This window comes from Lygodium microphyllum, chromosome 7 (assembly GCF_053477565.2).
Source record: "Lygodium microphyllum isolate KBCC chromosome 7, Lygodium_microphyllum_v1.1.10, whole genome shotgun sequence".
Taxonomy (NCBI): domain Eukaryota; kingdom Viridiplantae; phylum Streptophyta; class Polypodiopsida; order Schizaeales; family Lygodiaceae; genus Lygodium; species Lygodium microphyllum.
Genome location: NC_141141.1, coordinates 30,462,131 through 30,489,254, shown reverse-complemented (window position 1 = coordinate 30,489,254; position 27,124 = coordinate 30,462,131). Strand labels below are relative to the sequence as shown.

Sequence of the window (27,124 nt, the reverse complement as noted above, 5' to 3'; positions counted from 1 at the left end):
ACACGAAGTGAAGAAGTCGCCAAAGATGGGCAGGAAAATCAACCACCTCAACCCAAATTGGGCATGCATGCCTCAGTATCTCCTGAAATTCAGCCATAGGTCTCCAAGGAACCATATGGACTAGCTGGCCATCCACGAACAACGGGATACGTTGCATAATATGAGCCCGCACTTTCGGGGAACGGAAAAGGACCTCAAAAAACCCCTCGGGCCAACATAGATCTCTTCCACAAGGGATGCCTAATCTTGCCTTAAAACATCATCCTGACACATTTCCACCTTGGCAAGCAGGGATAGCAACCATGCCCAGATGCTGGAGATCAATGGGGTCCTTCCCGTAAAGTAAAAGATGGAAAGCCCTCTCATGGAAGGCAGCAATCTGTTGTAGAACCAGATCAGCACCCATAACAGCAACCACATGTTCCCCTTGTGGTAAAGAACTCGCTTTACCCTCATTAGCTTGAGCATATTCCGACATCAGATGATTGGTAGAGGTCAGCATAAACTGAAAAGACTCATTAGTCTGAGGGCACGAGGCCTGAACATTTTGCTGAGGCAAATTCAGGGCACACAAGTCCGGTTCTTCGACCGACATCTTGCAACGTTTACCTATCTCGTCCCCTTCCATTAGCTGCCCAGAATCCTCAACTAACGAATCGCCATCTGATTCCGCCAAGTCTTTGTCTTCTCCATTTCCAATATGCTGGTCTAGAAAAGCCATGTCAATACCATTAGATTCCTGCAAGTTCGCCATTCCCAAGGTTTATGCTGATTACGCAAATTCTCCAACTCTGGCTGTCTTTCAACAGAACAGGACAGAACCTGTCTCCTTCAGTAGGCCATTGTACCCCAAGACCTCAGGACCACAGCCCCAATCGATACACTGTTGTTCAGTGAAAACAAGCCTTTTACAATCTGTCACTCACAGTCTGACTTACCCGGATTAGGGCAGGTCATCACACCCTCGCTGTCAAGCGCAGAACAGAGGATGTCAGATTAGGTCAAGTCGATGCTGATTACCAGGAGCTGGGACAAAAGTCGCTCGTGCAGGCCAAAGACAGGCGTCTGGACGTCAGGGGCAGGGGACAAAGTGACGAGACGAGCAAGACGAAACAAGACCCCGTTGTGGAAGGAACAGGCAGGACGAAATGAGACGAAGTGACGGAACGGGACGAAGTGACGGGATGGGCAGGACGAAACAAGACAAAGTGATGGGAAAACGGCAGCGCGAGGGGTAGGAACAGAAGGACAAAGGAGTCACGTCCGTCTGCTGATAGGAAGGCACAACCCTCTCACTCTCACGTTTGCCATCCCACCCATCTCTCTCTCTCTCTCTCTCTCTCTCTCTCTCTCTCTCTCTCTCTCTCGTGTCCATGGAGTTCCATCCACCATAGCTTGTGGTCTCACTTGCACAGCTCCATACCCAACAATGATATCAAAACAGGTTGATTGGTCTATGCCAAAACCACTCAGTCTCCATAGCTAACAGCCACCTGGCTGCTGTTCTAACAGTCCCCAACACACAACAGGCTGCCACTGAAGAAGAAGAAGAAGAAGAAGAAGAAGAAGAAGAAGAAGAAGGTTATTTATCTGGGAGCCTGTTCAACTGCTAGCCAATAGACTTGTCTCGCCAACTTTCAGCCAATGCAGCAGTTGCCACGTACCAGTATTCGCCTGGTTTCAACGCATGCAGCCATCACCACATCCAGCGTGTTGACAGGTACTACTATCTGCTTGACATCTCCTGTCGTCTCATGCACTACTCACATGGCTCCACATGCTGCCTACCTGCAAACTTCCCTATGCCATGCCATCTTCTTCCTGCTGGTGAGCTGGTGTGCTGGTGTCGTCATCGTCTCACATGCCACATGCCGGGTCATCATCAACACTCATTTCTTCCTCAATCAGTTCTTTCTTGATTACAACCAAAGAGGATAAGGTTTTTTTAAAACCTCAATAATTAAAAACCTTTTTTTCGTAACTCAGAGAAGTTTACATGGCCCATGCTTTTTGAGCATTTCTTTCAATTTTCAGCCTGAAATCTTTAGAATTTCTTCTCTATAATTTGGGGCATTTCAATATCTCCAAATTTCTTCACCAAAATTTGGGGCTTCTCACACTAGCACCTTCTTCCATCAAATCAGAGCTTCTATCAACATATTGAAGGCCACCTACACACTTGCCTTTGACATAGAGCGAAAAATGACCCGCTGAGCATCCAGTGCTTGCGACGCCATTGCAAGGTCCCAACATCAACTGCACTTTTCTTGGTATCAACATCGAGGCGGGATTTTAACCCAACTAAACAGTTAGAATTAGACACTAGACATGCTCACGCCTGTGCTAAGACCTTTCATCACATAAATTTTAAATAATTGTGTGGGGTCCTCTACTCAAAATTTAATACAAAACAAGTTGTCTTTCCTTTTATTTCCTTTCCTTCCAATTCACAAAGGGTTATGTTGTAGGGGGTATTGTAATCACTTTCCCCATGACCTCTAAGTTGAACTTGAAAGCTTTACTTGGGTATTCCGCCTTTGGTCATGTTTCCAATACCTTTGAGCCATGTTGCCTTTTGATCAGTCTCTCAACCATGCACACATTCCTTTGAACCATGTCCTACTTGGAGTCCCTAAGCTTCTCAATAGATCATGTCATGAATTAGCTCATATCGCATCTCTCCAAAATCATCGCATGGGATTAGGCACTGCCTCTTCTCAGTAAGACCTTCCCGTAATCTTTCTATTATGTTTCCTATCACAAGTTCAATTACCCAAGAACCAAAGGGACGGAATGTCAATTATTATCTACCTCCTATGTGAACACACCTTATTGTGTGTAAAAGTGTGTTTCTAACCCCGTATGTGAACACAAATTATTGTGTGTAAAAGTATGTGTTTAGGTGTGAACACCTTTTACACCACTTACAATTAAATAAGGATCAAAAGGTCAAGTTCACACCTTACCCTATATATTCAATCCCTATTAGTTATACTTTCATATCAATCAATTAATCATTTTCATTTTGCTTCAGCTTGTGTACACATGTTGGATGCTCAGGCTGTGAAAACTCCTTAGAATCCACCATCAAGTCATCAAGAGTGTGTTTGTTGCGTTCAATTGGTGGCTATACATCCAAACATGGCTGAACCTCAAAGAATGGTACCGTCATCTCTGTACAAGGAACCATTTCTTCCCCCTCATCTACCTCCGAGTCAAGCCCCAAAGCCTCCACCATGTGATCAATGAAATTAGTGTTTAGTTCTGTCATGATGCAAGCAATTTTTTTTGCACAAAGCTATTATATCTAGGACATATCATCTCGATTGATGGCATCCACATTACATCAGAAAAGGTTCGAGTAGTGCTTGATTGACCTATTCTAGAATCCATAACATAAGTAAAATCTTTTTTTTTTTTTTACTAGGTTTTTTAAGAAATTCATAATGAACTATCCTCATATTGATGAACCCTTAGCATGTTTACTTAAGGCTCTCCGAAGCAAGAAAAAGCATGTTAGTCCACCAGTGGTTTGAACTAGTGAGCTCGATCAATGTTTTCAAACATTGAAACAATTGGTTACTATTGCACCAATGTTACAAATTATCAATCTGAATAAACCTTTTGAGATTTATACAGATGCAAGTGATTAGTGTCATTCTTTATTAGGATGGCTGATCTATCGCATTTGAGAGTCGTAAGCTCGCCGATGCCCAAACGCGTTACACCACCCAAGAGAAGGAACCGTTGGCGATCATCCATATGCTTAAAATATGGTATCATTATTTATACGGCACCTAGTTTTGGATATTAGCAAGAAAATTTTGCATAAGTATCATGATACACCGAGCATTAGACACCTTAGTATACACCGAACTTTGGCCTTGGTTACTCGCTACTTTAATTGGCTACACATTAAGACTGATTGAGTCTTATGTGTGTGAGTGCCCGTAGTGTCAACTAAGTAAAGTTGAATGGCACAGATAGAAGGGGACTTTACATCCTTTACAAATTCCCAATAGAAAGTGGAGTAGCATTTCTACGGATTTTATAGTTGGATTACCCCATACGAATCGAGGTCATGACACAATCTGGGTTATGGCTGATCAACTAATGAAAATGACTCGATCCATTCTTACAAAGACAACCGTGAAAAGCCACGAGTTAACTAGTCTCTTTGTTGAACATCTTTACAAACCTTATGATTTGAACTTTGCTCTCAAAAGACAATCTGATTGGGAGCATTATCTTCTCTAGATTGAGTTTACTTATAACAATGCTAAGTATTCAACTACTAGTTATAGCCCATTTATGCTTATGTATGGTTATGAGCCAAAACCAATGATTGCCATCGAGCTCAAGGGGGTGAAAATGTAGTCCATGATCAACTTTCTACACAATATGCAGGAGATGTTGACGATTGCTATAGGGAAAGCATTAAACAGCCCACAATCATGCCACATTTTATGCCAAACGACACCGTACTCCTCGAGAGCTCCAAGGTTGCATGTGAGTTTACCTAAGTCCCAAAGGACTCTAATTTGACGACTATTGAAAAATGCTATAAGTTATCTTCAAGGTATTGTGGTCCTTTTTAAATTACGAAGAATATAAATAGTGTATCCTATGAGCTTGTGGTCCTTTCTAGATTACCAAGAAGATAAATAGCATATCCTATGAGCTAGATTTACCTTCAAAAATCCAAGTTCACCCTATATTCCATGTTAGTCATTTGAAAGAACAATATATTACCTCCATATCCTTGATTTGCATCAAGACAAAGCTCATACCTTCTCTTTTGAGATCGAGTCTCAAGCATATTTTTCACTTATCATGGCATCCGTCTTTCTTTTCTCTCAGCTAAGATGTTTTATCATTTGATATCATTTACTACATTACCAATTTATTTATTTCTATTGCAAGTGGACTACTATCTATTGAGCTAAAAATGCATTAGCTTTATCAAAACAGCCCCAAAACTTAATTAGTGGATTAGACCTTTTATTTTTTTTAAATGTGTTCCTAGAGAGTGTCTATTCCCATAAGAATAAACCCTAATTAGGAGGACCCAAACTTTCTATAAATAGGCATGCTACCCTCCATGTACCCTCACTCGCCTTTTTGCAGCTTGCAAGTGCCACACCTTTGTTGTCCACACCCCGTATGCGAAGGATATCCCAGCCGAAGCTGTCCACCATTGTCTATCACCATCTTGTGCTTGCTGTCCAGCTTCTCCTGCAAATTTCTTCAGTCATCCAGCCACTATTCAGTTGCTGTCCACCAAGCATTGCTGCTGTCCACTCTTTTCTCCTGTCATCTGCATCCAGCCAACCCAAAAGGCTGCATTACTGCAGTTCGTCACCTTCTATAGAGCCTATGAGGACCAGCAAGGAGCTCTCTATCACCTTCTGCTGGTGGCTACAAAACAGGCTTCATTTTGACAAGCTTGCTGCCGTCCAGCCATAAACATCATCCTCAAGGCTGCATTTTGATCATCGGCTACTGCCTTACCTCTCCGGTGCTGTGTTTTGCTGCCACATCATCATCATCATCATCTGCATTTGCTGATTTTACCTTGTCTACTACTTGTCTCACACTGATCCAACACATCACTATTGTGTTTGCTGCTGCCAAACACCATTGGAGGCTGCCTTGCTGCATTTCGGGATCTCTTAGAGACTAGAGTACAGCACACTCTCCAGCTCATACTCTCTACCCTAGTCCTCAAGAGTCAAGATGAGTTTGGAGGTCAGTATTCTTCACTGCATAGTGTGTTTTCTCCATTGAGCATTGTATTCTATTCAGTATTCATTCTTCATTATTCACTATGTTCTTTGTCTCTATGTTACCCTAACCCTAACTGTGTTCTGTATCAGTTTGTGCATTTGTTGTACAACTATTTTTTGTGTTTTGTGGTAGAGCGTTCTTCACATGGTATCAAAGCTAGATACTCACTGAAGAAACCTAGGCCCTCAATCAAAAAGCTCACCTCAAAAGTAGGAATAACAAAAGGGAAGATAACTTTGAACACTCTCACAACTACTCACTCCCCAAACGAGCTTATGCTAAGAACTAAGTAAAAGTGGCATCCACTACCAACTCTACAAGGTTCAAACATGGTTGGATATCCTTCTTACTACATTGAAGCCACACATCATATCCCATTACAAATGAGGAGCTCCAGCTGATGTTGGCTCATAGAGCCAAGAAGTACAAAGAACTACATCAGCAAGCCTTTAAACAAAAGCTACATAAAGAAGATATACTTGATTCTTTCTCATCAAATGTTGTGCACAAATCTGATGACGTTGCAAGGCCGTCATGACCTCCATTAGGGATGCACCCCCCTCTTGGAGAGAGAGATCCGGAGTCCCTTCTTTATTTTCAATCTCTCTCTTCTATTTCGGTGCAAGATACATAACTTTCCACCACATCCAAGGGTTCTTCAAACATAGGCACAGGCTGCAAGGCATCTATACCTTTAGTTCTAGGTGGTGCTCATGCACCTTTAAGGGAGACTCAACCTCCATCCTACGCACCTTTGGGTTACACCGCACTTATGGTCTCTACCCCTACTTATCCAAGTATTGACCAAGTGCTACCACAGTTTGCCTTCATAGCAATTCCCAATAGGCTTTCTGGTTGTGCTATTGTGTCTCAACCAACGGTTCCACAAAGTTTAAAAGTTATTGAGACTGCTCCACAAGTACTTGTGGGTCCCTCTCCACCGTTTTCTGCCTACCCACGCTAGCCCCCTCCTTATCCTTACTATAGTCTATACAACACCTCATAGTTCTTCCTTTTCATCTGCCAAGTATGCTTTTACTAACAAGACTAAATTTAATGGATCTAACTATACAACTTGGTCAAATCTGATCATATATGTTTTGAGCTCACAAAACTTGTTCGATCTTGTCCAGGCTAGAACCCTAGCTAGACCTGCGACTTTTTCCACATGAGGTTGTTTGCTCATGGAAGGCTAGAAAACCCTATGTTATCATCAAGCTAATGCAAGATGTTTTACCAAATTCCACTCATAGCTACAACACTTTTGACCTAGCATCAAAGCGGTGGGAACACTTGATGTAGTTCAACCATGAGCTCCAAATTTTCAAAATCATTGACCGGGATGACCTTAAGGTCAAGTTGCCTAAGGATCAACAACTTCTTGCTAAATTCTCTACTCTAGGGGCTCCTAAGTCCCCTAATAACCAGGTCACATTGTTTCTAAACAAGCTACCTAGATAATACTTTCATCTTGTGCAGTAGGCGACCTCACAACCTACCATGCCTACGTTCTATGAATTTGAGTATTAGCTACTACATTATGCTTGACTACTCAATCAATTTCATAGTACTTCCTTCACAAAGTGGGCTCTTGTTGTTTCCTCTCATAGGAGGCAACAAGGACAAGGTAAGAAAAATCAAAATCAAAACTTGAACCAAGCTAGTGAGACCTAAGGGAACTCCCAGTTATTCTTGAAACCCAAGTAGCAGAATGTTCCAAAGAAAAGCAATATTGCAAACATTATTAGAAGACAGGTCTTTTTCACAAGGAGTGTCAATCAAAGGCTAGAGGTACACAACCTGAAAAGACTCAAACCCCCACCCCTCAGCAGGGTAACCCCCAGCAAGGAGGCAGGTTGGTGTAACCAAATTCAGGGACAGTAGTGAGGGTAGACCCACTCTACACCCGACAGCATAGTCACCAGAAACGTTTTGTCATGTTTCGTGTTTTAAGATCTCGAGATTTCATTTCATGTTTCGTTTCACTCTTCACCTCGAGGTTTCAACGTTTCAAAAAATATTAAGTATAATGAGTCATAATATTTATAATTATATATAAAAATTAGTAATACCTATAACCTAGGTTTTAGATTGAAGATCCTAGACTGTAGAGTTAAAATTTCAAAGCCTAGAATATAAATATTCATTTCATCTAGATTCTAGATTTATGATTCTACTCATTTAGAAATCACATATTAGCATTCATGATTCACAAATCACAAATTACAATGTGCATACTATACCACGATTTGTGAATCATTATAGGCTATAACACATGTATAAAGCATTTAACTATTAATATAATGCAAATTTCAAAGTAAAACTCAAAAGATTAAACTAATGTTAGTGACTATGATAACATTAGCATACTTTGAACTTTCACATAGATGATAAACATTAGCATACTTTGAACTTTCGCATAGATGATCAACTAATGTTAGTGACTTATAATGACATTAGCATACTTTGAACTTTCACTTTGAACTTTCGCATAGATAATAAACTAAAGTTAGTGACTTATGATAACATTAGCATACTTTGAACTTTCGCATACATGATAAACACATCAATCAAGATTCATAAATAAGTATGTAGTTAGTAACTACTACTCACTTCCAAAAGAGCCACTGCCACTGCCACTAGTAGATGAACTAGCTCAATCCATCTCATCTGAAGACTCTGATGATGGTAACATCTCCTACTGTATGTATGAAGTGGTATGACCACCATGACCATGGCCACAGCCACGACAGCGTCAAGGAACAGTCAATTCAATTTGAATATAAGTCATTAGAGCATTCAAGTGAATGGTCCTTAGACTCTAAGTTAACTAGACGTAAGCTAGTAGCTCCTACTGCAACTACAACAACCAATGCATTATAGAGCTTAATATAAGTTGGCGCTTGAGCAATGTTGAATGCAAGGTTGCATTTGTAGAAGAACCTATGCTCAGCCAATTGAGCCTCTTGCTTTAGCCTTGGAGCAAAGTGTGCTTGCAAGGTGCTTTGGTTGCCTTCTCTAACCCTTTTTCTTGATTGGCTTACCAAGCCTTATGAGGGCCTAGTATGTACACACACACCCTCACATACAAGAGAAGAACTAGTATCAGCAAGTGCACATCTTATCTCATGATCAACTGCAATGGAATTAGCTAGTGAAGCCACACCAATCGTGCCATTAGATAGTCATGATACTTATGTACTTGTTGGCATATTGGAAGCGCTTGGAGTGTCTTCCTCATCATTCCGTATAGCTTGACTTGAGTTTCCACCTCCACTCAAGTGATTTCTCTTTGCTTCTTCCCATTCTTCTTCAATTTGTTGCAAGGCCAATGGCCTTCTTAAGAGTGACTGCACCTCTGCCAATTTTTCTTATGTGCCGCAATGTGCTAAGAAAATACCCTCAGGTACTCTCTTGCAGCCATGTCCACCCTTGCTCATGGTCCATGTGAAATGAACTCTTGTCCAAGTGAAACTCCCCGCAATATGTACCCACAATTTTGGTTTCGGATGTCTCATAACAATGGACAAACGAGATGAAGAAGAAGTAGAAAGCGATAAAAAGAAAGGAGATAGAGATGGAGGAGGAGGCAGCTGAAGGAGAAATAAGAAATGAAATAGTGGAAGAAGTGATGAGTGGAAGGAGCGATGGAGGAGGCAGCGGCAAAAGAAGAAGAGAGCGATCGAGGAGGTTGCGAGTGATGGGGACACAAACGAGTCAACAACAGGTGGAGAGTTGAGACAAAACGGGAGTTCGTGAACTTCGAAGAAAAACTCTTTAGATAGAGCTATAGGATCATTTAGGACAAAATGTGCCCCAAAAACTTTTTTTAAAATTAAAATACTCACTAGAAGTTTTGTGTCACAACACCTCTTCGCAAAATAAAACGAAACATTTCGTTGGTTTCGGGGTTTAGCATTTCGCCAAGATGAAACATGTTTTTTGGTTCCTATGCCGGTCAACCATTACAATCAATATTATTCAACTCTAGAGGACACATCTAACTAGTCTACTGGACATGAGGCTCACCTCATCTCTGTGGAGACATTAGAGGTTTCGAGTTTTGTCCACATTTATAAGTTACCTCCCGACAAGGTAACCATAGAGGTCCAATCCACCCGATCAAGCATATCATCTCCTATTTGCATTCTCGATAGTGAAGCCACCCATCACAGGATCCCCATCTAGGGAATTTTTCTCTCCCAAGCCCCTGTAGCCAAGTATGTCCATTGTGGGAAGAACTCTTCAGTCAAGATCTATGATCTAGGTCACGTCAAGTTCGATGCTAATGAGGGCAAGGATCTCACTTCGCTAGACAATGTATATTATGTCCCCCAGCTTGGCATAGACTTGTTGTCTGTTCAACACCTTTGCCGATTGGGGTGAGCAATCATCTTTACAACCACCACAATTAAGGTCATAGACTCTCAAAATAGTTTAGTGATTGCTCACGGCAAGGCACAACCTGATGGCCTCTACAAGATTACTCAATTTCTTTCCGACGCGATAACCACAAACTTATAGCTATGTTGCTTCCAAGTGTTAGCCACCACATGCAAGCGTATGAACAATGAGAATCTTTGGCACTATTGTTTCAGACACCTTGGATATGACTCGCTCTATGAGATGTCACGCCATTGGATGGTTAAGGGCTTTCCACGCCTAAAGCTTTCCAAGGATGTCTATCATCTTGTCAGCTTGGAAAGCAACACCACACACCCTTTTCTCAACAGACCACACATAGACCTAAGGCGTCTCTTAGATTGATCCATGTAGATCTTCGTGAGCCCACATCCATTGCCATCCTTAATGACGCATTGTACTTTTTTTTTATAGTCAATGATTTCTCTAGATACATGTGGATGAATTTCCTTAAGCATAAATCTAACGCATTCACCTACTTTTCTTCATGGGTGCTAGTTGTACATGATCAAACTGGTCATCAAGTAGGATGTATAAGGCGTGATTCTAGTGGTGAATTTATCTCCCACGAGTTTACCGAGCTCTTATAGGAGCATGGCATCTCATGTTGCTCACCTCTACCAACTCCCCCTCTCAAAATGAAGTCGCAGAGCATAGGAATCAGACTATCATAAACATGGCACGCTCTACACTATTCATAGCAACAAAGCTTCCTAAGTATCTTGGGTCGAGGATCTTAACACATGCATTTGTGCACATTTATCCCTTTTCAATCTTTTGGAGTGGTCGACTCTGGATCCACCATATTTGCAGCAACTCGCATGGCAGACTCCCTTTCTTGGTTTGCTCGCTCAACTTGTCTAGCTTCCTTCCATCTATCTTTATAGCTTCCACCGCATACCCTCCATATATTTCTTCATCACACTAACACCTAGTGGTGGTTGGATTAGCTTATCTGTTTTATGAAGTCCTTTTCCAAAAGGGCACGAATTACTTAATAAGACAAAAACCAATGGAAAACCCTCACTTAAGGTTAAATCTATTCAAAACAATCAAAAGCTCTTTTTATGTTATTTTATTGTTAAACAAAGTCCACTATGGTTCCATCCACCTTTGCAAGTCTTCATAGGCGATTAGGTAGCCAATAAGCATCCTTTGTCTAATGCCTTGGCCTCTCTAGGGTGATCACTTGGCTCCCCTAGTAACATTATCATCACCTTTAAGTCTTGGTAGGTCACTCAACAGCCGACATGTATCCTTGGTCCGATGCCCTAATTGCTTTAAGGTGGGACACCTTGGGATAAAAGAATAGCAAACTTTGGGCTTGGGCCAATACAATCCCTTTCTAGTTCTAGTTTTGGGCCTAAGAAGGGATCTTGAGCTAAAAATACGTTTGCTTTATTAAAGAACTTCAAAACTTAATTAATTAATTAATTAATTAAACCTTTTGTTTTTTTTTAAATGCATTCCCTCAGCATTTGATCCACTTATTTTCCAGTACGCAACACACTGATAACCTTTTGTATGTTCAATTAGCAATCCACTGAAAGTTGGTGAATCATGTCTTCTAAGTACTTCACAAGATACACTATTGTAACCCTTCAAAGCTAGTATTATGAAAACGATGGCACCATGACTATCCTTAGATGGATGAGCTTTGAGACCTTCAGAACTTAAATCCTCCCCCTCTACAGTGGCATGAAGGCTTAATTTAAAGATTGTGAAAAAGAAGTGAGAGAAATGCTAGCCAGAGAGTCTTCCACAGACTAAAGTAAGCAAGAGAGCCTCTACTCCCTTCTATGAACCACTGAAAAACTCAATGGAGCCAACTCTGAGTCAAATATTATAGACCCATGCATTTCAAAAATTGAAAGAAACGAAGTTTCAAAGTTTTCACCACTTGAAATTTTTGTGAAAACGGCATTTTGAAAAATACCAATAAACTATTATATAAATAATAAGATATGTGTTTATGCATATAAATAAACATATATATACATACTAAGCATGCTAAAGACTAGAGTTACTAAATAATCTTGACTTTTAACACAAGAATCCAAGATCCATGATTTGCATTGCACAATTTCACGTCGATATCAATTTTACAAGTTGCAACCCAAAATAACTTATGTTTTTTTTAAAATAAAATAGTCCACATGTGGCATATGATCATATCACATAAAACTTGAATCAAAAGTGCAACATCAGAAACATTTGCTATCTAAGAATCACGACTCAACTCAAAAGTCAAGTTCATGGGTCTCATGACAATGTGAGTAGTAATAGATCATAGTAGATACATTTTAAAAATGCAATCTAAAGACTCAATGGTCAAGACTAAATGTCACCCTATACTGCATTTGGATTCTATGAGTGCTCTCCAATTAGCCAAGAATCCGATCTTCCGTACAAACACAAAACACATTGAGATGTGTTACCACTTCATCACAGAGGTCGTTGAGGATGGGTTTATTGACCTTGTCAAGATCTCAACTAACTAAAATCTTGTGGATCTGCTCATGAAAAGTTTCTTAGCAGAGCGTTTTACCTTCCTTAGAAAGTTGATGGGCATTGGATGAGATGACGTCTTTCCTCATACTGTTGTACTTATGTACATTTGTACTTTGTCACTTTTTTCTCGTTAGGGACCACTAGCCAACTATTGGAAAAAAACATGAGCAAAGTAAAACCAAGCATTTGCACAAGCATCATCTACACCGATAGAGGTGTTATCATCATGATCCTCCTCCAGCTCATCACTATCTGCATCAATTAATGAGCTAGAAGTATTAGAAGTCTCTAAATTTCCTGAAACAACTAAAGTGTTAACTTCATCGATGGCTCTCTAACATTGTGAAGCAATCCTGCTGTGCAATATTTAGCTCGGGACTATCATCTCCTCATAGAGCATAGTGTATATGGTATACTCCTTTGGTATGATATTTGGAATAAGCTTCCCCTTCGCTATATCTATCTTGTCAATATTTTCTTTTTTTTTAATATAGAGAAATAATAATATATCATCTTTAGAATTGGCATTCGAGCGTTAAACATAAGCTATTAAGAAATTATAAATATCATCACCTATGCTGGCTCAATATGAATAGTGTTTCTCTAAAACAGTTGGAGGTTGCAATGGCAAAAGATCAACCTCTCTAACTGACCAGTGGTAAGCTTATTCCTTTTCTTTATGTGAAAAAAGACCCAAGTACTCCAATTTCTCCCACAAGAACCTGAGCTACAATCTTGTGAAAGCACTTATATAGCAATGCATTTCTATAAATCATCATTCAAATAGAAACACAAATGGAACCATAAGAATCAAACTATATAATGATAATAAAATATATAGATAACATTATGCATAAAGAATGCTTGGGTTGCAAATTATCAATGTGGGTGCACAATTTCCATACTTTCCCACCATGAGGTAGGCTAAAGCTAAGTCTCTCTTAGCTTCGTAGTCTCTCTACCAAAATGTAAGCTCTCATTACAGAATGTTAAGAGATCATCCTCAATCCTTTGAAATATGGACACATAAACACATGTCACCTTTGTCATATATCCTCCTCTAGATCCTCACTCTCACACTGCTCATCATCTCACCAAAGAGAATGCAAGACATGGGCCATTGCATGAATTGGTCTATAAAACCAATTCCATCTCTTCTCCCACAACTATATTTGAGCAATCCTAAAGAATCAAGATGTCAACATTGAACAAACATATAAAATGTCAATTCAAGAATGGTTATTCAAATATAATATCAATTTGCAAAATAAAGAGTTACTTGCTTGTCCAGAGCAAAAAGGGTTCTTTTTTAGAGCCTCTCCTATCTTATCTATATACTCATAAAAGACCCATGGCGCTACCCTTCATATCGATGATGCATAGCACTATGTAGATAGGATTGAGAGTTCTCATTATAGCCTCCACCTCTTTTCACCAAGTATCATTCATGACATTGCACCCAAATGCCATGGTCTTGAATTATCATACTCATCCCACTGCATAAACTCTTCAAACCATATAGTGCGCACCAACTCCTTGTGAGCACGCACCAATCTCTCAAGCACAATGAAGATGTAGATAAATCTGATGACAGAGGGTTTTAAGAGCTCAAGGTGCCTAAATAAGCAAAAGATGGTAAGGACTTTGGGTCTCTTTCTCACAAAATTGACTATATTTGTGACACTACTGAAAATTGTCTCAACCCATTGAATTTTGCATATATCCTCAACCAAAAGATCAATAGAATAAGAAGCACGTGGCATCTATACAATGGCTGGAAACTCCTCCTGTAACATGCTGCCCATGGAGAGACAATTGCTTCCATTATCTGTCACAACTTGCACAACATATTCAGCCCCAATTTGCAAGATGACATCCTGCAAGAGTTGCCATATAAAGGCGCCTATTATAGTAAGGCCTAGTAAAGAGGCATCAATGGCCTTCACAAACATATTGCCCTTATAGCATGAGACCATGACATTATACGCATTCCTCCTACAGACATCAGACAATCCATCACACAATATGGTCCACCCATACTTCTTCCATGCATCTTTTAATGGCTCCAAACTGAACCTCAATGCATACCTTTTACTTCTTGAGCCATGTGCATAGTGTCTTTAGGATGAACCTTCCCATTCACATCCAATATGGCCAATGGCTCTTATGGTTCGCTTCCATTGCTTTGTTTTAGCCAGATGGAAGGAAATGACACGCCTAATGAATAATCTCATCAACTCTCAAGTTGTCTCAACTATGACTTGCTTTTGTATACCAGCCTACATGCTAACCCTCTGTAATGAATCTCTAGAAGCACCTGAAACATCAGGTTAAGGCAAAAGAGTCCTTGTTGCACGTGAGTCAAAGACCGAATCTAAAACTAAGACACTTGTAGCAAGAGTTTATGCAACCCTACTTCTCTTTGATGGCCCAATTGCACTTGTGCTACCCTCGTACTGAGGTATGGATAAGTCTTGATCTTGTTCTGCATCAACCATCGGAAGACCAAGCCGTTGCCTCCTCCATAGATTTAAGAGAAAGCTTCATATCTCTTGGCACATTTGCACATGGAGCTATATCCCTTCTCGGCACATGAGCAAGATGATTTTTGACCCTAGTGACACTCCTGTTTTCATGTGCAAATGGCTGGCAAGATTAAAAATTTATTATATTTTAGTTGAAAATTGCAGAAATTCAGGTCTAAAATCTATAGCAAAACAGGCTGAATGATCACAAACAAACGGTACACAAGTCTGAAATAGTGTGCACACGACTGACAAGACAAAAAATTTCACATAACCTAGCTGAAATTTGAGAAATTCAGATCTGAAATCTGCAGGAAAACAAGTTGAATGTTCACAATTGTAGCTTACCTTTCGAGAAGAGAGCTTTCAGCATTGCCGAGGTGACCATAGGCTGGTGTGCAGCAATTGAGGGGCTGGGGTAGATTTGTAGCAGTTTGTGCAGGTGCAGCAAGCGAAAACATTTAGGGAGGAGGCAAAATGTGCAGGCGAAAATGAAATGCAACCTAAGAAGGGGGTTTTGCCCAGCCCATCCCTAGACCTGCTAGAAACGGTGTTTCCAAGAAACGGAAATGGCTAGAAACAGCCATCCCATTTTGGCAGCCCCCAAAACCCTATTTCCAAAAACTATGGAGTCAATAAATAGTTTTTTTTTGTGGGTGGGATTGTCTTTTTTTTTTCCAGGAAAGCGGGGGGGTAACACGGCACAGAAAGGTAACACGATACATGAGCTCAAGGTATACTCTTGTATTATTCAATCCAAAAAGCGGGACAACATAGACACATCCCAAGACTACACCCTCGTGATGCCGCACATATGAGGATTCACCACTGGGTGTAGGGAATCACACGTAGTGTGGAAATAAGGCAGGGCTTTGAGTCACTACTACTCCCTATATAGGTGCATTCGGTAGCAACGGCATGGTATAGCTACAAAGCCCTTACACTCACCCCCGCTTACTGGATTGCTGTCCTCAGCAATCTAAGGGTAGTGTTTGTTATTTGACTCATCCGGGGTCTTAACACAGCTTTTCCTAGCAAGCTGGTCAGTGTCTGCCTGTCTAAGGGGACCGCGGGGTCTTAACACAGTCTATACTATCAGACTAGTTAGTGTCTGCCGCACTAGGACTTGGGGGTCTTAACACAGCCTTTCTAGCAAGCTGGTCAGTGTCTGCCCATCTAGACTGGACTATTGGGGCTTTGTTTTTGGAGTTATTAATGATTGTTACCATGCAGGTCCACCCTCGTCTCAATTACATTTGAGGAGTGGAGGCTCGTTAGGGTCTATGATTGAGAACCGCGTTGTTTTGGTTTTCTGGAGAGGCTCAAGGGTCGTTGAAAGGAGCAGGGGGGTTCTCCTCGAGCCAAAGGGCGAAGGCATCTTTTCCGCGTTCGCGAGCCTTCGCTTTTGAGATCCAAGTGGCCTCCTTGAGCAGACGCCCGTGCCACTTGGTGAGGTATTCGAGGAAGCCTCTTTGTTCCCGGCGTCGGAGGAATGCTTCTACTTCGAAGCGACCGTTGGAATGGACCATTGGTACGCGCCATCCCCATTGGTTGTTTGGATAGAAGCTGCGCAAAAGACGAGCATGAAACGCATTATGAACACAAACACTGTCTGGCAAGTCCAGTTTGTAGGTGACTTCGTTCAGCACTTGAGTGATTCGGTAGGGTCCATAGTAGCGGTGATTGAACTTGGGAGTCATGTTTTTGGGAAGTGACATATTCTTAGAGCTGACTAGGACCATGTCTCCTTTGGCGAATAGTACAGCCTTTCTCTTCTTGTTGGCTTGCTCGGTCATGGTGATCTTGCTCTGCTCGAGGCTTTGCTTAGCTGCTGCTGCATTTCGGTCTCTCCATTTCTTCAGAAACTCTTCTGCGTCTTGATCTTCCACTTTGGCTACTCCGGATGCTAAGGCTACTCGGGTGATGACTTGTTTTCCTGTGGCTAACTCAAAGGGGGTGTACCCCGTTGCCGAGTGGATTGAGCTATTATAGTGGAATTCCAAGACATCAAGGTACAAGGCCCAATCTTTCTGGTCCACTCGAGCATAGCTCCGGAGATAGTCTTCGATGCCTTGGTTGACTCGTTCTGTCTATCCATCTGTCTCCAAGTGGAAGAATGATGAGAATCTCAACTATGTTTCTAGGGTCTTGAAAAGTTCCTTCCACATGTCGCTCATGAATCTTCCATCTCTATTTAATACTATGGCCAATGGTAAGCCATGAAATTTGAATACATGTGTGAAGAAGAGGAGTGCTACCTCCTTGGCATTTAGTGGTGGTTTGGCCAGGATGAAGTGGGCCTGTTTGGAAAAATAGTCCACCACTACAAAGATGATTGTGTACCCATGGGACTCGGGTAGTTCCACAATGAAATCCATGCTGATGACATCCCATGGGCGGTTGGGTACTTGTAATGGTTGTAGTAGTCATGTTGGTCTTGATCGTGGTGCTTTGACCAGTTGGCAAGTGGGGCAAGTTTTGATGTAGTCTATTACTTCTTCCTCCTTCATATTCGGCCAAAAGAACTGCTTCCTAAGGGCCTCCAAGGTTTTGATCTGCCCTTTGTGGCCTCCAATTTTGCCATCATGTATCTCATGTAGGATTAGTTTCTTCAACTCCAAATTGTTGGGGATATACAATCTCTTGCCTAAAAATAGGATACCCTCCTCTAAGGTATACATTCCATGTGGGGTCTTCTCTGCTTTCACATCTCTGATTATCTTGTGCATTTCTTGGTCTTGCTCTAGGGCCTCTTTGACTAGTTCTATAAAGTTGTTGCTGACCACACTGACAGCTTTCAAGTCAGCTTTCCGGCTCAAGGCATCTGCTATCTTGTTAGTGGAGCCAAGCTTGTGCTTAATCTCCAGATCGAATTCTGCTAGGAAGTCTAGCCAAACAGGCTTGCTTTGCCAATAACTTGGGTTGAGATTGGAAGTATGTGAGGGATATATTGTCAGTGAAGACTATTGTATGCTTGTCTTGAACATAGTGCTTCCATTTTATGAGACACTGGATGGCTGCCAACATTTCCTTCTCATGTGTGCTCCACCTTGTCTCAGCATCGGTAAATTTCTTGTACTCATAAGCAATGGGGTGACCTTCCTGTACCAGTACACCTACTATGCCATAGTCGGATGCATCTATAGAAATTTCAAAGGGTTTGGTAAAATTCGACACCCTTAGGACGGGAGTTTGGCTCATGCACTTATTCATCTACTCAAAGGCTTCCTGTTGCACGTTCCCCCATGTAAAAGAGTGATCTTCTTTGGTGAGGTGGGAGAGGGGGGCAGTGATGAGGCTGTAATCTTTGATGAATCTCCGGCAAAATACTGTGAAGCCGAGGAACTCCCGCACTTCTCTTACAGTTTTCAGTACAGGCCATCTTTGGACAGCTTCCACTTTCTTAGGATCCACTTTGATTCCATCTGCTCCTACAATGAAGCCTAAGAATTCCAACTCTTTCATTGCGAACTCACATTTTTCAAGCTTGGCATATAACTGATGCTGCCGCAGTTTCTGAAAAACTCGGCGTAAGTGTTGCTTATGCTCTTCTAAGGTTTTGTTGTAGACTAGTAGGTCATCTATGTAGATAATGACAAAGATATCTATCTTCGGTCTAAAGACTCCATCCATGAGGCCACAAAATGTGCCTGGCCCATTGCTTAGACCGAATCCTAATACTAACCACTCAAAACTACCATATCAGGTGTGGAAGGCTGTTTTTGGGATATCTTCTTCGGCTATGCGGATTTGGTGGTATCCTGATCTAAGATCAATACAACTAAAGTACTTGGCCCCGTGCAATCTATCTAAGAGGTCTTCCACTAGGGGCATGGGGTATTTGTTTTTATGGTGATTTTGTTAAGGGCTCTATAATCTATACAGAGTCTAAGTCCCCCATCCTTCTTCTTTACAAATAACACTGGGGCACCAAAAGGAGATTTGCTAGGGCGAATGAACCCTTGTTCTTCTAGTTCATGTAGTTGTTTCTTCAATTCCATGAGCTCGGTGTGGTTCATGCGATAGGGAGCTCGGGCCCGTGGGGCAGACCCTAGGATCAACTCAATCTTGTGATCCACATCTCGCCTGGGTGGTAGACCCTTGGGCAGCTCGGCTGGCATTACATCTTTGAATTCTTCAAGTATTCCTACCACTTCTGTGTTCCTGCTTTGTTGTCTGAGTCTCTTGCCATCTTCTTCTTCTTCAATTGGTCGGATCATACACAGGTAGACCATATCTCCTTGTTTGACTAATTTTTCAACATGCTTGGCACTGCATGTCATGATACGTAGCCTGATAACGGTCCCTTGGACCGGTGCATTTTGGGTCTGGTTCTTTGGTTGGGTTGTAGTTCGCTTCACTGTTTGGCATGATACTCCTGGCTTATTCTCCTTCATTTGCACCTTGATTGGGGTCCTGCCAGGCAGTTGCATTCTTTCACATGGTACTCTGACGCCTTCTCCTTGCATATCTAGCATCATTTCATTCACACCTTTACCAAACATTGCAATGACATACTTGTCATAGAATTCCAAGCCCAATATCACTTCAAAATCATCCATGGGGATTACTAAAAAGTTGAGTTTTGTTTTCCACTTGTTGGCTTCTACTTGGACTGCAAAGACTTGTTTCACTTCCTTGGCTTCTCCTTGTGTGAATGTTACTGTTAATCCTTCTGGGGCCTTCAATAATTTTAATCCATGTTTTGCTGCACACCCTAGTGTCATGAAGTTGTGTGTTGCCCATGTGTCCACCATGATGGATTGGTTTCCTTCGCCCACTCGGCCTTTAATGTATAGATGGTGAACTGCCGCTACTCTAGCTGCCATGCATTGGGGTCGGGCACTAACTGTCCCTACCCTTGGGTGGTCCATGTTCTCCTCACTTCCATTTGGGATTTCCTGGATGCGCGGTGGTTGTGGTTCTTCTCCTCCATATGCGCTAGTCGCATTCACCCTTGATCCACTTGATGAAGCTATATCTTCTATCGGGCATCTGTTTTGGTAGTGTGGGCCCCTGCATCTGAAGCATCTAATCCCGACAGACGGGCATAGGGATCTCCACCATGATGTATTTGATCCTGCGGCCCCATACGATGTGCTAGGGGTTGGCCTGTAGTGATTGTTTCCCCATCTTCCTGCTGCTCCTCTTGGTACTAAAGCAGTTTGTGACACGGCCGTGGTGATGGTGGTGTTTTGGCTCCTTGTATCTGTGAATGCCCCTCTAGGGGCATTGGGCCTTTGGTTCCATGAGTTGTTGTTGAAGTTGTTGTTGAAGTAGTTGTTGAACCTGCTTTGGTTTCCCTGTGCTGTTCTTCTGCCTTCCAGGTCCACTAGTTTTTCGGCCATTCTCATGGCTTCTGCTAAGCTTGTTGGCTCCTGTCTCTCCACATCTCTTCTAGCCCATTCTTGCATCCCAAACAAAAATCCATGTAATTTAGTGTCTGTATCCATGTTTGGTAGCTGCAGCATAATCTGCCTATATTTACTGACGTATTCTTTCATCTTTCCTTGTGTTTGCTTGAGGTTCCTCCATTCATCTCTCACTTTGAATTTTTCCATCTTTGGAATGAAGTAGTCCTTCAACTCTTCCTGGAGTTCTTCCCACGAAAAGATGGTGTGGCCCTGCTCTTACTCCAGCAGGTATCAACTGGCAGCGTCTTCCTCCAAGTAAATGGCTACCACCTCCGCCTTCCTGTCTTCAGTTATTTGTGAATACTTCAAGTACCTGTCCACCTCTGCGATCAATTTCTTCAGAACCAGCCCATCTCTCTCTCCCTTATACTTGGCTGGTTGGGGCATCTTGAATTTCCATAGTCGTCTTTTGAACTGTCACTGTCTTCCTCCTCTTTATGGTGGTGCTTCTTCTCCTTCTTCTTGTCTTTCTTTTTACTTCCTGTTTCTACTACTTTTTCCTTCTCTTTCCTTGTATCTTGCGCCCTCCTAGATGTCTCCTCTCTACCCATTCTATCCATCTCCTCTTGCATTCTGTGTCTTTTTTCCTCTTCTTGCTGTTGTATCACCCATTCTCTATAGCCCTACTCCACTTCTAGTTTTTTCTTCCTTTCCTCCTCTTCCTTCATCTGCATGTTCCTCCATATTGACTCCAGCATGCCTGACATGCGATCTAATTGCCTTTCCAATCCGGCCACCTTCTCCTCTTGGGCCACTCTCCATTCTTGCCCTCTACTCTTCTTCCTTTCCTCCATTGTTGGGAGGGTGACATTCTCCCTTTCATCCTCCATGTGGTTGGTGGTTATGTCGGCGCGCGAGGAAGCCGCGTTTCACCTGTGGTGGTATGGGTCGTACCGTGGGGAAGCCGCGTCATGTCTTCAGACGGTGGGGTGTCGGGGTTGGGGCGTCACGCCGGGGGCCGACGCGTCGGGGGGCGTCGCAATGTGGGCCGACGCGACGTGGGCCGTCGTGCTGTGGGTCGTTACGACTTCGATCTCTTCGGGCACTGGATCTTCTCTCCTGCTTCCGTGAGCACTCCACTCCGAGCAAGAGTCGCTCTGATACCAGGTGTGATAAACTTGCACTCGTTACGTACTCAACACGGCACAGAAAGGTAACACGATATATGAGCTCAAAGTATACTCTTGTATTATTCAATCCAAAAAGCGGGACAACATAGATACATCCCAGGACTACACCCTCGTGACGCCGCACATATGAGGGTTCACCACCACTGGGTATAGGGAATCACACGTAGTGTGGAAACAAGGCAGGCCTTTGAGTCACTACTACTCCCTATAAAGGTGCATTCGGTAGCAACGGCATGGTATAGCTATAAAGCCCTTACGGGGGGGGGAGGGGGGTGTTTATATGGTGGGAACAAGGGTTTAGTGAGGGGTGGGGAGGGGAGGAGGTTGTGGGAGAAGAAGGTGGAGAAGGAAGGAAAGGAGGAGGGGTCAACAACGAGGGAGGTAGTGGAGACCACAAGGGCAATGCACAATAATGACAAGCAAGAAAAGTCTTCGGACAGCGGTAAATCCCGACCGTACCCATGAGATCTACACTTATACCAATTCTACTATTGTGAATCTCTACTACTGCAGTCATAATTGCATCTAGTATCATTCCTACCTCTAATAGTAAGAGCATGAGAGGCATGGGACGCATCAACATTCTTCCTATTCACTTCCTAAGTAAACAAGGCTCCCTCTGCATCTGAGCATTTAAAACCATCCTCGAGATCATTAGTGCTAATAGTAGTATGGAATGTATCCCAGGAGGCATGATGTCCTCCATCCAACCTCAATCTCATTTTTGCAACTTGCAAGACTACTAGAGCTTTGTTATCCACACCCCATATGCGAAGGATATCTCAACCGAAGCTATCCACCATTGTCTACCATCATCAAGCTTTCCTGCGACCCCCCCCTGCCCCTCACCGTGCCCCCGCCAAAAAATAAAAAATAAATCCCAACTCAATTTCAAAAATTAGGAATGCAAATGACTAAACATTGAGCTTATTTCAAACTCTTTCTAGTTACTAGCCCACTCTTGCTAATGGAACTTAATTTGTCATCGATAAGAATTGTATCAAATAACATTGAATGTTAACTTATATCAAGAGAAGGCCAGATCAACATGTACCTGTACTTTACTGAATTTCTCAATGGTAGCCAAGGGAACGGTACCAAGAATCACCACCTTCCTTTGCCCTTCACTCTATTTTACATCACCAACATCTTTGTGAATTTCCTTTTTAAGTCACAGTATTGGGCAATACAGTTCCAGTTAAGACTAAAACTGACCACTCAAGTCACTTTTTCAAGCAGTATAGTTCAAGTGGAGAGTAAAACTGACCACAAAAACAAGCCGAAAATTTGTTACCAATAATGTGCCAGCTATATCCATGTTGACAAGGACAACGCCCCTTCCCTGTTAAGCAGAACAAACAAAGTATACGAGTGACAAAGCACCATTTGACTCTAGTAAAATATGGAGCTGTTCCTGCTCCCTTCATGGCATTTATGACAAATCCGAACAGCTGGAACAATAGCACTGCAGTAACCTATAAATTAGGCTATTGGTTCAGTTCACATCATATCCTTGTGCGTATTCAAATTGAAGTTTTTTTTTTTTTAATCTCAGAGAAAAGAACATATTCTTTTCTTTTTTGTGAGCTGTAATTGCGAGACTCCCTATTGTATACGAGAATACCTCTGCCATGATCTGTTCGTCAGGCAAAAGAAGATCTTCCATGCCGTGTGAAAAGGACGAACTAGACATTGGCTGCAATGCAGTTCAATTCGAAACTTATAATCCATAAATAAGGAACCGTTCCATGATCCTCTTTGAAATTAGAAAAGCGCATACCTCCACAGAGGTCCAGTCCAAGCCACCAAGCCATGTTTCTGATCCATCCATGGTGCCAATAGTAAATGATCAAGAGAGCATCTACCTGTGAGGCCATATCATACACCTTAAAACAAATTCAGGCAAATTTTGAAGAGGCGCATGTAGCGCAACGCAAAAATTGCCAAAATGAAGGAGATTATGAACTTCGGAAATTCTCGAATCCAGAGGTAAGAAATAGGTGTCTGGCAAGGCTGAAATCAGAAGAACGTACAGTTGCGGCGGTATGTAAGTTAATGGCAGTTCGTTTAAGGCAAAGTCTGAGTGGATGCTGCTGCTCCTCCTCTTCCCTGTGTCGAGGGGGATAGGCTGAAGGAGGAGAGAGAGGAGAAGCCGAAAGGAAGAGGAGACTGCTGGAGAAGGTGATTCGTGTAGCTTCCTTGTGTTTTTGTCAAATTATAGTTTTTCTTTCGTCGGCCTATTTAATCGGTTTCCCCACCTACTGTCACTCTCTTTTGACGTTCGATACAAGTGAAACGAAAACGCCTAATTTTATACCGATCGTGAGTGGTATGTTCATAAAGAAGCATTCAATTCTTACCCTAGCAGCGTTTAGAGTAGCCAATAAGGCATCTACTTTGTGTGTTGTGTGCAAAGCCACGTTCAATTCCCCGGTGCTTGATAAACTAGTGGATTTTGGCTCCACCCGCATGGGGCATTGCGTGAGAAGTCAAGTCTGATTCCCCGATGCTTGACTAATTGGTGGATTTTGGTTGTATCAGCAAGGGACATTGTGAGGCTACCAAATAAACTACCAACAACAATTTCCCATTAAAAAATATCCGATTTGTTTATATTTAAAAAATGCATTTCCCTTTTAGATATCCAATTCATGGATATAAAAAAGGTACATCAGCCAAAGGGAGAGGGAGCTCTCTCTTTGAGATTCTTAAAGAATCCTTAGAAACCATGGCTCCTTTTTTAAATTAAGTTTGGAGCATCGTAAATCATTGCTCCTTCAATCACTACATGCACTACTGAAATAATGCCAATAGCTATAGATAATGCTTGTATAAATGGGTGGAACCATGTGTTTCACTTTTTTTTTCTTTGCCATATGAATGAGAAATAACATAGTAAACATTGATAAAACATGTACTCGTCCAAAATACCCTGCATAAATCCAATAATACGTGGCTTCAAAGCATACCAAATTCCATTTGAAACTCATACAAAGTCGTAAGGCAAAATAAGTATTGAAGTTAGTACATATCCCAATCTCTTGGTATTTATGAGAATGAGAGTACTTGGCCATTTATTTACAATCAAACAATGAGACACAAAAGTGTTGAGTTTATCCTCAATATCTAGTGTATTTTATAATAAATGATACATATCTATATGTTTTCATCATATAATAAAAGCTCTAGAAACCTTGTAAGGTATTGAAATGTCAATCTCTACATGAGTTAGCATCCACTACGTACCAGCCTTAGTGATGTGGCACGATATTATTCACTGGCATGTTAGGTGATTGGTGGGAGGATACGCTAATGACTCTACAACTGGACTATACCCATGTAGTCCATCCTTGGTTATGGAACATTCATTATGCCACCTCTTCTTTTCTTAATGGGTTCACACTTAATCACATGTATATATATACATTGTGTTGTAGACTTAGTTCTTTTGTGTGGAAGAAGAAGAAGAAAAAGAAGAAGATTTCAACCCTATCTCTGCGTGTGTTTAAGTCTCCATTGCTTTTGTGTGTGTGTGTGCTCTTGGTCTCTTCACCTCTCCCCCCTCTTGTCTGTTGTCATCGTATTAGAGCCATCGTGCATCTACACAAAGCTCGATTGAAGGCTAAGATGAAGGCGTTGGAGCACAAAAGTAAGCTAGCAAGCAACAAGTAAGAAGCTCTTCCACCTTGCTCGATTTGCCTTAGGTTATAGCCGCAAGAGGCTCCTGAGGCTCACATGGTTGCACTCTCCGATTGTAGTAAAACTTGATGGGTAGGAAGAACGGTGTATATAGTACAGATTAGGTCCTAAAGGTTTTCTATTTTGCAAGGTTTTTTATTTTGTCAAAATATTTGACAACTTCAACTAGATTGTCAATGAGAAGCTTGCTGAGGACAATTATCTTGCATGGAAGTTCAAGATGACAAATTTCTTGAAGGGCAAAGGTGTTTGGAATTACATTGAAGGAGACATGGCAATAGCACCTAAAGTTCCTACATGAAGTGCTACTACAAAATAGTTAAAGGCTAAGAAAGATTGGGAGTAGACATAGAGTAAAGTCGTCTATTGACTATCTATCACTGTCACGTATAACATGATGGGCTATTTGCAAGAATTTAAAACCCCTGCTATTACACGAAAGAATTTGGCAAGACTATTCGAAGTAAATACAACGATCAGAAAGTTGCACCTCAAGTTAGAGTTGAACTAAGTGAAAAGAGGGAGCTTGTCCATTAATGATGATCCCTCGAAGATCAAGAGTATTGGAAGTTCTTGGATCTATCAGTGTGGTAGTTGATGATGATGATGTTCTGCGTACATGCTTAGATGGACTTGGAGATGAATACAAGAATTTCAGGCCATGATATCCCTAATTTTGCAAACTTGATTTCTATGTTGGTCCTTGAGGAGGAGAAAAACCTTGGCTTGGATTCCTCTTCACCTCAAAGCAAAAACAAGCCTAAACATGTGTTTTACTCTACTAGCAGAGGTAGATGTCATGCCAGAGACCAAGGTGGTGGTTGTGGTCAATGTTATGATGCACAACAAAGTAGAGGAGGATAGTCTCAAGGAAGGGGTGGTCAAAGACCACAAGTTGCAAATTCTAATAGGCTACAAAATTCTATTGATGGTAGTGAATGCTAACATTGTAGTAAAAAGGGTCATATTTCTAAAGACTACTTCAAAATGAAGGTTGAAATTAGAAATGGAAAAAAGCAGCAAGGTAACTATGCATCCAATAAACAGAAACAATGATGACAGAAGTGAACAATTGTTTGTTATGTAGCACTTCATGAATACTATGATTGCTGATGGTTCATCAAAGAATGATGTATGGTATGTAGATATGGAGGTAGCTTGGTTACACAAACTACTTGGTGATTCGGGGATGCATATAGATAAGAAGGTTGTCAGCTATTGTGATAACCTTAGTAGTATTCAATTGGCTAGGAACCCACTGTATCATACATGGACCAAACACATAGAGGTCCATTATCATTTCATTCGAGAGTGGGTTGTAGGAGGTGATATTTACTTAGTTTATGTTAGCATAGAGGTATAAGCTACTGACATTTTCACCAAGGCGGCCTTGGGAACTGAGAAGCTTAGATACTTCAAGACTATGCTTGGAGTTCATGAGCTCATGCTAAGTTCAAGGGGGAGAGTTGAGATGTCGTGCTATACATGAGTTGGCATCCACTAGGTGCATTGGTTATGTGGCACAATATTATTCACTGGCATGTTTGGTGACTAGCGGGAGGATATGCTAGTGACTGTACAACTTGACTATACCCATGTAGTCCATCCTTGGTTATGGCACATTCATTGTGCCACA

General features: G+C 41.7%; 1 protein-coding gene across 3 annotated transcripts in view; it reads right to left on the bottom strand.

Moving 5' to 3' along the window:
- LOC148033315 (phosphatidylinositol-3-phosphatase myotubularin-1-like) overlaps positions 1-24,057 on the bottom strand; it is a 244,047-nt gene extending 219,990 nt beyond the window's left edge. For 2 of the 3 annotated variants that reach the window (XM_087681221.1, XM_087681218.1), the window contains exons 1-5: positions 23,823-24,057; positions 23,570-23,654; positions 23,414-23,485; positions 23,057-23,131; positions 22,844-22,918 (exon numbers count right to left, since the gene is read on the bottom strand). In XM_087681221.1, coding sequence (XP_087537347.1) covers positions 22,844-22,918; positions 23,057-23,131; positions 23,414-23,485; positions 23,570-23,620 — 273 coding nt within the window. In that variant the 5' untranslated portion in view covers positions 23,621-23,654; positions 23,823-24,057. The remainder of the gene's footprint in view (positions 1-22,843; positions 22,919-23,056; positions 23,132-23,413; positions 23,486-23,569; positions 23,655-23,822) is intronic. The other variant, XM_087681219.1, reaches the window with a different exon arrangement.
- Between the last annotated feature and the right edge of the window lie 3,067 nt (positions 24,058-27,124).